This window comes from Erythrolamprus reginae, chromosome 5 (assembly GCF_031021105.1).
Source record: "Erythrolamprus reginae isolate rEryReg1 chromosome 5, rEryReg1.hap1, whole genome shotgun sequence".
Lineage (NCBI taxonomy): Eukaryota > Metazoa > Chordata > Lepidosauria > Squamata > Dipsadidae > Erythrolamprus > Erythrolamprus reginae.
Window position 1 is genome coordinate 101621819 of NC_091954.1, and position 12931 is coordinate 101634749.

Here is a 12931-nt window from a genome sequence, read left to right on the forward strand (position 1 = left end):
GAAGAGCCCTTCACTCCTCCACTCGAAACAGAATACCCTATGAGACTAGACTTTCAATCCTGGGCCTTATTAACCCCTCCAAACTTGACTGTAAAAAATACAACTTCAGTAACCGAGTTGTAGAAGTGTGGAACTCCATAGTGTCATCCCCAAACCCCCAACACTTTACCCTTAGATTATCTACGGTTGACCTCTCCAGATTCCTAAGATGTCAGTAAGGGGCGAGTACAAGTGCACTAGAGTGCCTTCCGTCCCCTGTCCTATTGCTCTCCTATATCTCCTATACCTTTCTTCTATTTCTATATCTCTTCTTTTATTCTTTCATTGATATGTTTTATTCCTATATCTTCTCTTCCATTCTTTCTTAGATATGTTTTACTATGAGTATCTCCTCTATAACCTTCATTATGTATTTTACTATGTGTATACCCACTAAAACCCTCATTGTGTATTGGACAAAATCAATCAATCAATCAATCAATAATAAATAAAGGATACAAGCAACAAAAAATAATAAAATAAAATAAATCCAAACAAAACAAAACAAATAATAAATAAAATAAAATAGTAAAATAAAATGAATAAAATAAAATAAGGTTTGTTCATCTCTGAGACCGTCCAACACTGACCCTGTTGGATTGCTGGCAAGAGGAAAGCAGGTGGAAAATACTTAGAGTGATTCAAAAATCTATTATAAGTGGTTTTTGCTACTATCATTGTTGTTAGCCGCCCAGAGTCTACAGAGAGGGGTGGCATACAAATCCAATAAATAAAAATAAATAAAAATAAAATATTTTTTTAAACTGCATTTCCACTTTAGGGTTTGGACTGTTTAGTCCCTGACATCTAAGAACATGAGAACATAAGAATAACCATATGCACCAAAGACAAATTCTTTGTGTGTCCAATCACACTTGGCCAATAAAGAATTGTATTCTATTCTATAACAAAAAATGTATCTTAAGGTTAATGCCACCCAAACTAGACGTAGTGCATAAATGCATCTTCTACATGTTTGCATAACAAGTGTTTTACGTGAATATAACCAGAACCAGAGAACCAGATATATGTTCACTTTGATATCTCTTTTTGACTTCCTTTCTTTTCCTTCCATGCTTCCAATGGAAACTCAATGGGGTAAGGCCCCACTATGAATCTAGAAACTATCAAAATTTACTGTACCAGAATCCTAAACATATAAACCATGTAAAATCTGTAATTTAAAACTTAAAGACAACCTTCCTTTTAACACAGGCATGAGAAAAGTAGACAATCCTATGCCTTTACCAGCCAGCAAAGTGGAAGAAAGATTATAAAAATGAAACAAATTCTACAGATCCAATCACAGATTCTTGGTTAAAATGTCCACTGCTATCTTAGAGAAAAAGGATTGCTCCAGCAAATGACTCTTGCTTGCTTTTCCTAGATGTTCCTTGAATCTGATAAATTGCCACCTTAAATCAGAGTCTCTGGAACAATTTTTATCAAAGCTTTTTCTTATCACAGTACCAGACTTATTTTTCCAGGTGATCTATCTCCCATTTCAAACAACAGAGAGACTTTTCTCTTTAGCAGAAAGGGCTAAAATGAGGAAAATGTTGTTGATAATCCCAGGTGTGCTTTGTCTACAGCAGGGGTCCCCAAATTGGCAATTTTAAGATTTGTGGATTTCAACTCCCAGAATTTTCCTCTGGGCTACAGAGTCTGTTTATTGGGTGTGTCCAAGAACTAGCATCTTGGTTCCAGTCTGAGGGTTTGGTTTGTAGCAATTATGTGGAGACAGCTTGCCTATTCACTACAACAAGACTCCAAGAAGTTGCCGAAGTACTGTATGTGTATACGAACAAGAAAATGTAACACTATTACGTTATCAACTGCTCCTACTCTAGCTCCAAAGTGGCCTTCCCCATTTTTCATTTCTGCCAATGCTTCAAAAGCTGAGTGGATCTCCAGAGCATTGATCTGAAGAAAAATATATACACCACTAAGTTGCTCTTTTCAGCTCACTGGCTTAGAGATAATGAAACTTCTGGTGCATTATGGAAGTCGAAAAAGAAATGTATTGGTAAAATCACACTTGGAATGCTGCATCCAGTTTTGGTCGCCATGATATAAAAATATGTCGAGGCTCTATAAAGAGTGCAGAGAAGAGCAACAAAGATGATTAGGGGACTGGAAGCTTATTTATTTATTTATTATTTATTTATTTATTTATTTTGTCCAATACACAATGAGAGTTTTAGTGGGTATATATATATATATACACACACATAGTAAAATACACGCTGAAGGTTATAGAGGAGATACTCATAGTAAAATATATCTATGAAAGAATAGAAAAGAAGATATAGTAATAGAACATATCAATGAAAAAATAGAAGAAGAGGTATAGGAATAGAAGAAAGGAATACAGTGATCCCCCGCTCGTTGCGAGGGTTCCGTTCCAGGAGCCCCCGCAACGAGCGGGTTTTCGCGAAGTAGCGATGCGGAAGTAAAAACACCGTCTGCGCATGTGCAGATGGTGTTTTTACTCCCACAGCGCTAGCGAGGAGCCGAAGATTGGGGGCGGCGCGGCTGTTTGCCGCCGGCATGGAGGGCTTCCTAGCAGCCCCCCAAACCCGGGTTGGGGGTCCGGGGGGCGCTGTCTCTCGGCGCTTTCGAGCCGAGTCCGGGAGCGAACTCGCTCACGGACTCGGCTCGAAAGCGCCGAGAGAGAGCGTGGACAGGCCCGTTCCTGGCGCTGTCTCTCGCCGCCTTCGAGCCGAGTCCGGGAGCGAACTCGCTCACGGACTCGGCTCGAAAGCGCCGAGAGAGAGCGTGGACAGGCCCGTTCCTGGCGCTGTCTCTCACCGCCTTCGAGCCGAGTCCGGGAGCGAACTCGCTCACGGACTCGGCTCGAAAGCGCCGAGAGAGAGCGTGGACAGGCCCGTTCCTGGCGCTGTCTCTCGCCGCCTTCGAGCCGAGTCCGGGAGCGAACTCGCTCACGGACTCGGCTCGAAAGCGCCGAGAGAGAGCGTGGACAGGCCCGTTCCTGGCGCTGTCGAGCCGAGTCCGGGAGCGAACTCGCTCACGGACTCGGCTCGAAAGCGCCGAGAGAGAGCGTGGACAGGCCCGTTCCTGGCGCTGTCTCTCGCCGCCTTCGAGCCGAGTCCGGGAGCGAACTCGCTCACGGACTCGGCTCGAAAGCGCCGAGAGAGAGCGTGGACAGGCCCGTTCCTTGGCGCTGTCTCTCGCCGCCTTCGAGCCGAGTCCGGGAGCGAACTCGCTCACGGACTCGGCTCGAAAGCGCCGAGAGAGAGCGTGGACATCGCCCGTATCTAGAAGAACTTGCCACCCGAGCGCTCTTGCCCGGCGGGAGGCGAAGCATATGGGTGGGGGGGCTGTCAGGACACCCTCCCACCCCAGCACTTTGCATCCCGCCGGCAAAGAGCAATAAGGCAGCAGCTTCTGCCGGACACGGGCAATGGGCGGGACAGAGAAGCGGGAAGAATCAGGAGGTTCCTTTGGCGGCTGGAGGCTGCCTGGCACCCGCTGCAGCCAAAACAACAAAGCCAGGCAGCCCCCAGCTGCCAAAGGAGCCTCCTGATTCTCCCCGCTTCTCTGTCCCGCCCATTGCCCATGTCCGGCAGAAGCTGCCTCCCGTGCCGATGTTCCCCGCCAAGCCCAGTTCGGCTTCCCTGGCTGCTTGGCCGGAGGGGGGGGGGGCTCGGCCAAAAGGGGCTGGAGACGCAGCGATTTGCCTCCCGCCCCTCGCCCCTGTGCCACCGGCACGTCATCTTCCCTCCCAGACAAAAAGGCCGGCCTTTGGGGATGAAGGGGTGTGTTCAGCTCTGCGTCTCCAGCTCCTTTCGGCCGAGCGCCCCCCCCCCCCGGCCAAGCAGCCAGGGAATCCGAGCCAGGCTTGGCAGGGAACATCGGCACGGGAGGCAGGAGACGATCGGGCGACCGGAGCAGCAGCCAGGGAAGCCGAGCCGCGTATGGCGGTGACGGCGGCCGTCTCCTGCCTCCCGCGCCGATGTTCCCCGCCACGCCCGGCTCGGCTTTCCTGGCTGCTTGGCCGGGAGCTGGATGCTGGTGGTGGCGGAGGAAGGCGAATGCGGCTTGGAAGCTGGGAGGGGGGCAGAATATGGGAGGAGAGAGGCTTGCAATAGAGGGTGGAGGAAGCGGCCATGGGAGGGCGAGCTGCCTCAGGGAGGAGGATCGGGCGGGACCAGGTGGGGGCTGGAATTTCTCCGCCAGGGCGAAGGGCGGGCGAGCGGGTGCTGGGGAGGGCTTCTCGCCCTCCCGACAGCAAGAGGGGGGAGCGAACGGCGTGGGCAGGCGAAGGGCGGGCGAGCGGCAGCGAGGAGTTTGCGTGGGCGGTGGGGAAACTCCTCGCTGACGCCAGCAAGAGGGGGAAGACCCAGGGAAGCCGCTGCCATCTACGCATGCGTGCCCGGCACGCATGCGTAGATGGTATTTTTGACTTCCGGGTTGAAAAATAGCGAAGTACCCTGTTCGCAATGGTTGGGGACGCAATAAACGGGGGATCACTGTAGTAGATATAGGAGAGCAATAGGACAGGGGATGGAAGGCACTCTAGTGCACTTGTACTCGCCCCTTACTGACCTCTTAGGAATCTGGGGAGGTCAACCGTAGATAATCTAAGGGTAAAGTGTTGAGGGTTTGGGGATGACACTATGGAGTCCGGTAATGATTTCCACGTTTCGACAACTCAGTTACTGAAGTCATATTTTTTACAGTCAAGTTTGGAGCGGTTAATATTAAGTTTAAATCTGTTGTGTGCTCTTGTGTTGTTGTGGTTGAAGCTGAAGTAGTCGCTGACAGGCAGGACGTTGCAGCATATGATCTTGTGGGTAATACTTAGATCATGTTTAAGGCGTCTTAGTTCTAGGCTTTCTAGACCGAGGATTAAAAGTCTAGTCTCGTAGGGTATTCTGTTTCAAGTGGAGGGCTCTTCTGGTGAAGTATCTTTGGACATTTTGAAGGGTGTTAATGTCTGAGATGTGATATGGGTTCCAAACAGATGAGCTGTATTCGAGGATGGGTTTCGCAAGCTTTTAAACATAATAAAGAACGGTGGCTGGAATTCAGTATGTCTAGTTTAATGAAAAGAAGGACCAGGGGGTGGCATGATAGTAATGTTCCAATATCTAAAGGGCCTGCCATAAAGTCCTAAAGTTGCCAAGTTTGAAGACCTCTAGTCTACAGAGTCTGTTTATTGGGTGTGTCCAAGAACTAGAACCACAAAGAAGAGGGAACCAACCTATTCTTCAAAGCAGATGAAGGCAGGACAAGAAGCAATTGATGAAATTAATCAAGGAGAGTAACAACCCGGAACTAAGAAAACATTTCACATTTAATTAGTGAAATAAAAGTTGTGTGTGCTCCAACACTGGAGGTTTTTAAGAAGAGATTGGACAAACATTTGTTTGAAATGATATAGGGTTTCTGCTTCAGCAGGGGTTTAGATTAGAAGACCTCCAATGTCCCTTCCAACTCAGGTATTCTGTTATTCCTTTAGTCTAGCATTGCAGGGACCATAATAATAACTGCTCATCATGAAACCTAGGCAGCAATTAAGATTTTCATCTTAGGACACTGTTTCAGCAGAGGGCCCTATGCCAAAGGTTCCTTTAACTTTGGAGTCATCTCTGTTCTCAATTTGTTTTTTGAATTTTGGCGAAGCATCCATCATAGAAACATAGAAGATTGACGGCAGAAAAAGACCTCATGGTCCATCTAGTCTGCCCTTATACTATTTCCTGTATTTTATCTTACAATGGATATATGTTTATCCCAGGCATGTTTAAATTCAGTTACTGTGGATTTATCTACCACGTCTGCTGGAAGTTTGTTCCAAGGATCTACTACTCTTTCAGTGAAATAATATTTTCTCACGTTGCTTTTGATCTTTCCCCCAACTAACTTCAGATTGTGTCCCCTTGTTCTTGTGTTCACTTTCCTATTAAAAACACTTCCCTCCTGAACCTTATTTAACCCTTTAACATATTTAAATGTTTCGATCATGTCCCCCCTTTTCCTTCTGTCCTCCAGACTATACAGATTGAGTTCATTAAGTCTTTCCTGATACGTTTTATGCTTAAGACCTTCCACCATTCTTGTAGCCCGTCTTTGGACCCGTTCAATTTTGTCAATATCTTTTTGTAGGTGCGGTCTCCAGAACTGAACACAGTATTCCAAATGGGGTCTCACCAGCGTTCTGTATGAGGGGATCACAATCTCCCTCTTCCTGCTTGTTATACCTCTAGCTATGCAGCCAAGCATCCTACTTGCTTTTCCTACTGCCCGACCACACTGCTCACCCAGAGAGCTGTTTACATTCCTTACTACATTGCTTTATTTGTTTCGATTTATAATGCTTTACTGCATTGCTGAAAAGACACGAATCCAGACTGGATCTCTAAGGTTACCTGTAATTAAAATGCATAATGGCCTGGAGAGCATTGCCTCCTCCTGTTGAAATATCACCTTCAAAACCAGGCAGCAAGGGGATCACTATGTAGACTCGGTATCGTTTGTTTTCCCTAAAAGAAAACACAAAACAAGTAATTTAGTTTTGTGACAATGTTGTATATTTTACAGTTACTGATGTTTCAGTATCGTTCAGGGAATCCTTAGCTCAGGATTGCAATTGGAACTGGAATTGTGATTGTTGAGCGTAAGGTCATTAAATGAGAAGTTGTGTCACTGAAGAACCATAAACCTGGCCCTCTTGGTTGCATTCGTTAAACAATCCCTGTTTTTTGAAGCAGATGGACAAAAGAGCTGCCATCCAAAGGATTTCAGCTTCCCACAGAGCTGAAATCTTCTGGCAGGCAGCCCTTCTGCTCTCAAAGAATTTGAGACAGAATCCTATTGGCAGGCAGCAGAAGTTTGCAACTTTCCCTGCCAGCTTTGCACTGACTTTCTCAATAAGTCAGCAGAGAACATTGCAAATGGTGACCACAGGATCGCAGAACACAGGTTGTATAACAGATCATTCATTTGTTCATTCGTTCATTCGTTCATTCATTCATTCATTCATTCATTCATTCATTCATTCATTCCTTAATCAGATTTGTATGCCGCCCCTCTCTGCAGACTCGGGGCGGCTCACAGCAACAATAATACAATGTAAACAAATCTAATATTTAAGTTAATTTAAAACCCCAATTTAGAAACCAATCATACATACTAACATACCATGCATAAATTTTATAAGCCTAGGGGGAGGGAAAGTCTCAATTCCCCCATGCCTGATGACAGAGGTGGGTTTTAAGGAGCTTACGAAAGGCAAGGAGGGTTGGGGCAATTCTGATATCTGTGGGGAGTTGGTTCCAAAGGGTCGGGGCCGCCACAGAGAAGGCTCTTCCCCTGGGTCCCGCCAGACAACATTGTTTAGTTGACAGGACCTGGAGAAGGCCAACTCTGTGGGACCTAACTGGTCGCTGGGATTCGTGCGGCAGAAGGCGGTCCTAGAGATATTCTGGTCCGGTCATTACCAACACTTTGAATTGTGACCAGAAACTGATCGGCAACCAATGCAGACTGCGGAGTGTTGGTGTGACATGGGCGTATTTAGGAAAGCCCATGATAGATCATGATCATGTGATGCAGGGATATGGTGGGATATTTTGCAACAGGTGGGGACTGCTTTACAGGTAATAAAGAATCCTTTCCAAGGTTGGTAAAGAGTATGAACCCCTGAGTTATCAAGACATGCACCAAGGAAAACATGGGATTCCAGCAGATATCCAGGCGATATGAGTAATGATTCAGTCATACAAGACAAATGCATTAAAGTGTATAAAATAGTGTTTACTTTAGAAATAGCACAGTCAAGTTAAACAGTCTGAGCATACACCTTCAGATCAGTCAATATTTCTCAATACAATAATAATATTACAAGCCTGTCTTTGTCTTACATATCAGACCTACATTACAGCTTCCAAATACATCAAGCTAACGCAGAGCTTACTACATCAGTCACAGTGAATCAGCAGAAAGAACAGAGAGAACAGAGATAAAAATCATGTTTTCTAGCTCCCTCTTATGGCAATTTGCAACACTACCTCTTAAAGCTATAGTACTTCAATACCTACAAACGTTCATTGTTAGCTTCTTTATATATTGCAAACCCAACTGTTTTGTACAGAGTACAGTAGTACCCCTAGATACGAGCATAATTCATTCCAGAAGGGAGCTTGTATCTCGAGCAAACTTGTATCTGGAACAAATTGCTTTAGACTTTGTTTTCCCCCTCCGAGATAACCAAAAACAAGGATTCTTGCGCCACCTAGTGGACGCTCGGCTCGTATCCCAAATTTGAGCTCGGAACTTGAACAGAAATGTCTCTCCCCTCCTGGCTCGTATCTTGAAATACTTGCATGTGGAGCAGCTCGTATCTAGAGGTACTACTGTACTAACAAAGATTGTCATAATTTTGGACCAATGTTTAAAAAGTTATAAGTTGAGAATTACCTACACAAGCCCTAATGTTACCTCCCTTGGTAACCAAATAATTCTGATCCCCAAGGACTCCAAAGTTCAATCCTAAGCCTTACTTATTTTCTTCTATTTGAAGAATGTATTTTAAAAATGTATATGAGTGGGTGAGTGGGTATTATACTAAAACTAATAATTTATTTTAATACATAATCACAGAGGAGTGTTTAGGTTGGGTTTATTTTTGAATCATTTACATAAAGAACGATGATCTGTGAAAAATGTTCACCAATTATTACAAATACGAAAGAGTACGGTAGAACCTAAAAATAGCAAATTCTCTCACAGATTATCTTCTCCTTACAGTTCTGCTATGCTTCTCACAGTCGGTCCCCCACATTTCAGCATGCCAAACTACTAGACAAACAAGCTAAGAGTGGACGAAGATTGGTATAGCTTTGTTTGATGAATATATTATATTAGGCAACACTGATATTTTACTGATTTAACCATGTTCTGTTGTTAGCATTACTAAGATGTAATATGGATCAAAAGCAGGCAATCTTCAACACCATAGACCATGACTGTATAAGAGCCAGGGTGGCGCAGCAGGTAGAGTGCTGTACTGCAGGCCACTGAAGCTGACTGTAGATCTGTAGGTCAGCGGATCAAATCTCATCACTGGCTCAAGGTTGACTCAGCCTTCCATCCTTCCGAGGTGATAAAATGAGGACCTGGATTGTGGGGGCAATAGGCTGGCTCTGTTAACAAGTGCTATTGCTAACATGTTGTAAGCTGCCCTGAGTCTAAGGAGAAGGGCGGCATAAAAATTGAATGAATGAATGAATGAATGAATGAGTCTAAGGAGAAGGGCGGCATAAAAATTGAATGAATGAATGAATGAATGAATAAATGAATGAATAAATAAATAAATGAATGAATATATAAATATGGTCTATGGACCAGCTTCTGCTATAGTTCAAATGTTCCTTAAAAGGGATTAAGTCATACATCTGGATAAAAGTCTTCCAGAAAAACACTTTGGAAAGGGGTGGAGTCAAAGTAAGGGAGAGAATAGGATGTAGTCATAACTAGTGATGGTATTTGGACCGGTTCAGACAAACCGATAGCGGTAACTGTGGGTGGATCTGCCCCGCCTACCCGCTCAAGCACTATGCCATCCTATTTAGCCATGATTTCGAGGCCGAGCGCATGCACAGAAGGAACTTGAGTGTGCAAAGTGAGCCTGTACGTGGTAAACCGATGTTAAAAATATGTGAAGCCCACCTGTGGTCTTAAGCACATCTATCCCGAACAAACAGCTCTCTCAAGGAAGCATAGTCAAAAAAATTTAATCAGGGTTAATCAGGGTTTAATCAGGGTTTTATAGTTTTAGATTGTATACAGTATTTGACTTATTTTTATTGTTTCTGTAGTTATATTGTTATTGTAAGTCGCCCTGAGTCCTTTGGGATTGGGCAGCATAGAATTCGAATTAAACAAACAAACAAACAAACCTATAAGAAGGCGACATCTCTATTAATAGGTTCTAAAGCTAACAGGGAAAAGAGCTGGTATCTGCTTGAAATGGATTTATTCCTAAAATACACAGTTTATATCAGTAATAAAAATACATCTTTTTTTCTGCAAAGACTAGGGTACTCTGTGTATTTTTCTTGAAATTGGTTTTCAAGTGTTAAATATACATTTGACTTGAAATTAAAGACTATCACTTGTGTGAGCCAGCATAGAGAGCACATGTGTGAAGTTAATTAATGAAACTTTTCAAAATTAATTAGACAAATTAATCACCCAGGAGCAACCTACTTCATTAAAAACAGCTACAGCATGCCTGGAAAAATAGAACATTTGTTATTTATTTATTGGAGAACGTGATGTTGCAAAGAGGTGATCGTATTTATTATATACATTTCAATTGTCTCAAGGACTGAGAGGTGTATTATTCAAGGGGTAGGAATTCTCCATCAAGCCTCTCCATTGACATATGACCACTAGTGATGGGTGAACCCAACGGTGTTCGGGTTTGGCAAGTTCGAATGAACTTTACGCAAAATTCGGCCGAACCCGAACTCGAACCCAAACGGGGAATCTCTCCCATGAAGAGATTCCGGGGGCGGAGCTTTGACGTCACCGGCAGGTTGCTAAGGACGCCAAGGTGATCACTTCCTGGATTCCATGGAATCCAGGAAGTGATCACCTTGGCGTCCTTAGCAACCTGCCGGTGACGTCAAAGCTCCGAACGCCGAACACGACCATGAACTTTGCCCGAAGTTTGAAAAAATTTCAGGTTCGTGTTCGGCATACTGAACACCGCAAAATTCGGTACAGACCCGAATTGTGCGGGTTCGGTTCGCCCATCACTAATGACCACAATTAGGATTTCCATTATAAGCCATGACAGTCAAGTTGGACCTGATTTTATGACAAATTTTACAACAATCATTAAGCAAAGCACTACAGTCATTAAAAATCTAGCTTCTCCAATGTTTTGTTTTGTGGCTGAAAATTGACCCAAAAAAAAGTTGCAAATCATGAGCAGATGACCGCAGGGCACAACAATTGTTTGTAAATGCAAGTAGTTCTCAAGCACTCAAATTACCATGAAGCTCTTAGGGGTGGTATAAGTACAAATACAGGTCATCCCCTTTTTTCAAAGCCTTCGTAACTTTGAAGCATTGTTAAATGAATGGTCGTAAGTCAAGGACCACCTGAATCATTTAAACAATTATGCAAGAGCAAAATTTTCAGACTGGAAGATGCAAAGGCAAAGTATATGCCTGTGGAAGTTTTATCACTGATTGACCAACAGGAGGCAGTGTATGATTGGTTTCTTCGTTATTGGAACTCATCAATTTTAGATCTTCAATCAGTTCAACTTGCTTTTTTTTTTTTTTAGCAAGAGTTGAAACTCTTATGCCAGTGATGGCTGATTTTTTTGCTTGCACGGAGGCTCGGGGAGGGCGTTTTTGGCTTCCAGAGAGCTCTGGGGGAATGGGAGAGGGAAGCCTCTGGAGCCTGGGGAGGGCAAAACATGAGCCTACAAGACCCACCAGAAGTTGGGAAACAGGCCGTTTCTGGCCTCCAGAGGGCTTCCGGGGGGTAGGAGAAGCTGTTTTTGCCTTCCCCGGGCATTGAATTATGGGTGTACAGCTAGACGTCCACTTAGGATAGTGTTTCTCAAATAGAGGGGGCGTTCCCCCCTGATCAGCTGTGTTTCGGGATGAATCTTGCTACTCATACTATTTACAGTCCCGACAGAGAGTTGGGGGTGTGCGAAATGTTTACTTCTTCCTGGGGGAGGGGGGGGGCAGAAAATAATTGAGAAGCACTGACTTAGGACAACAGTTGAGTCCAAAATTTCTGGTGTTAAACAAGACATTGGTTGAGTGAGCCACAGTTCTTAACTATTTACGGGACTGCCTCCGACCTCATACCTCGCTGCGGCCAGATCCCGTCAGCCAAGCAATGTTGCTTAGCGGGGCCTAGGAGAAGGGACTTCTCTGTCTACTGGGTCCACCAGAAGTTGGGAAAAAGGCCGTTTCTGGCCTCCAGAGTTATTCCGTGGGGTAGGAGAAGCTGTTTTTGCCTTCCCCAGGCATTGAATTATGGGTGTGGGCACTCGCGCATTCGTGATAGCACACAGGCACGCTCTTTAGGCACCCGAGGAAAATAAGGTACGCCATCACTGCTGTAGCCTGTGTGCATGACGTACCACAATTTGTCTCCCAAGTCTGAGAACTTAACATGAGGAGGGCATACACTTATTCTTATTTCATATATATTTCAATACTGGGTCTCTTTCCCAATCCCAAGATTTATAAATAGGTTATTACAGATTAACCATGAGCCAGGAGGGAAGCTGATTGTCATTTGCTGAATCGAAGTGCATAAGAAAATACATACATAATCAGGTTATTTCCCAGGCCCTGGGAAAAGGACCTGGGATCACGATCCATCTTGGTTGGGTGCTGCTGGGTTCTGGACAGGCGAGGGTTTCACTTACCGGCTGCTACCGGTATACTCTCCAGGATCTTCGCGAGCACGAGATTTGGCTTCTATGCATGCGCAGCAAGCGAAATTTCGTGTGAAGAAGCTCTCCTACATAAAATTTTGCCAATTTTCATCAATTTGCTTCCAAACATGCACAGAAGCAAAAAAAATTCCGAAAATCAGTGAAATCTCATGCATGCAAGCATCCACACATGAGATTTCACTTGTTGCACATCCGCAGAAACCAAATCTAATGGGTGCACATGCTTGCACGCATCGGGGGCGCAGAGATACATGTGCATCTGAATTTCCGCCACCGAAACCCCAATCCCAGCAACCCATTACTGGTTCTGGGGAAGTAAACTCAAACCAAAAGTAACCTTTTTCCAAGTCATGGATCTCGCAATCTTCTCACTTCAGGTTTACTAAATGAAAGGCGTTACAAAAATTTCAGCAACTAAACTACGTATTC

At 44.5% G+C, this 12931-nt stretch overlaps 1 protein-coding gene across 3 annotated transcripts in view; it reads right to left on the reverse strand.

Annotated features, from left to right (window-relative positions):
• Positions 1 to 12931, reverse strand: part of PLD1 (phospholipase D1) — a 195441-nt gene that overhangs the window by 18465 nt on the left and 164045 nt on the right. For all 3 annotated transcript variants that reach the window (XM_070753638.1, XM_070753639.1, XM_070753637.1), the window contains one exon: positions 6435 to 6548. In XM_070753638.1, coding sequence (XP_070609739.1) covers positions 6435 to 6548 — 114 coding nt within the window. The remainder of the gene's footprint in view (positions 1 to 6434; positions 6549 to 12931) is intronic.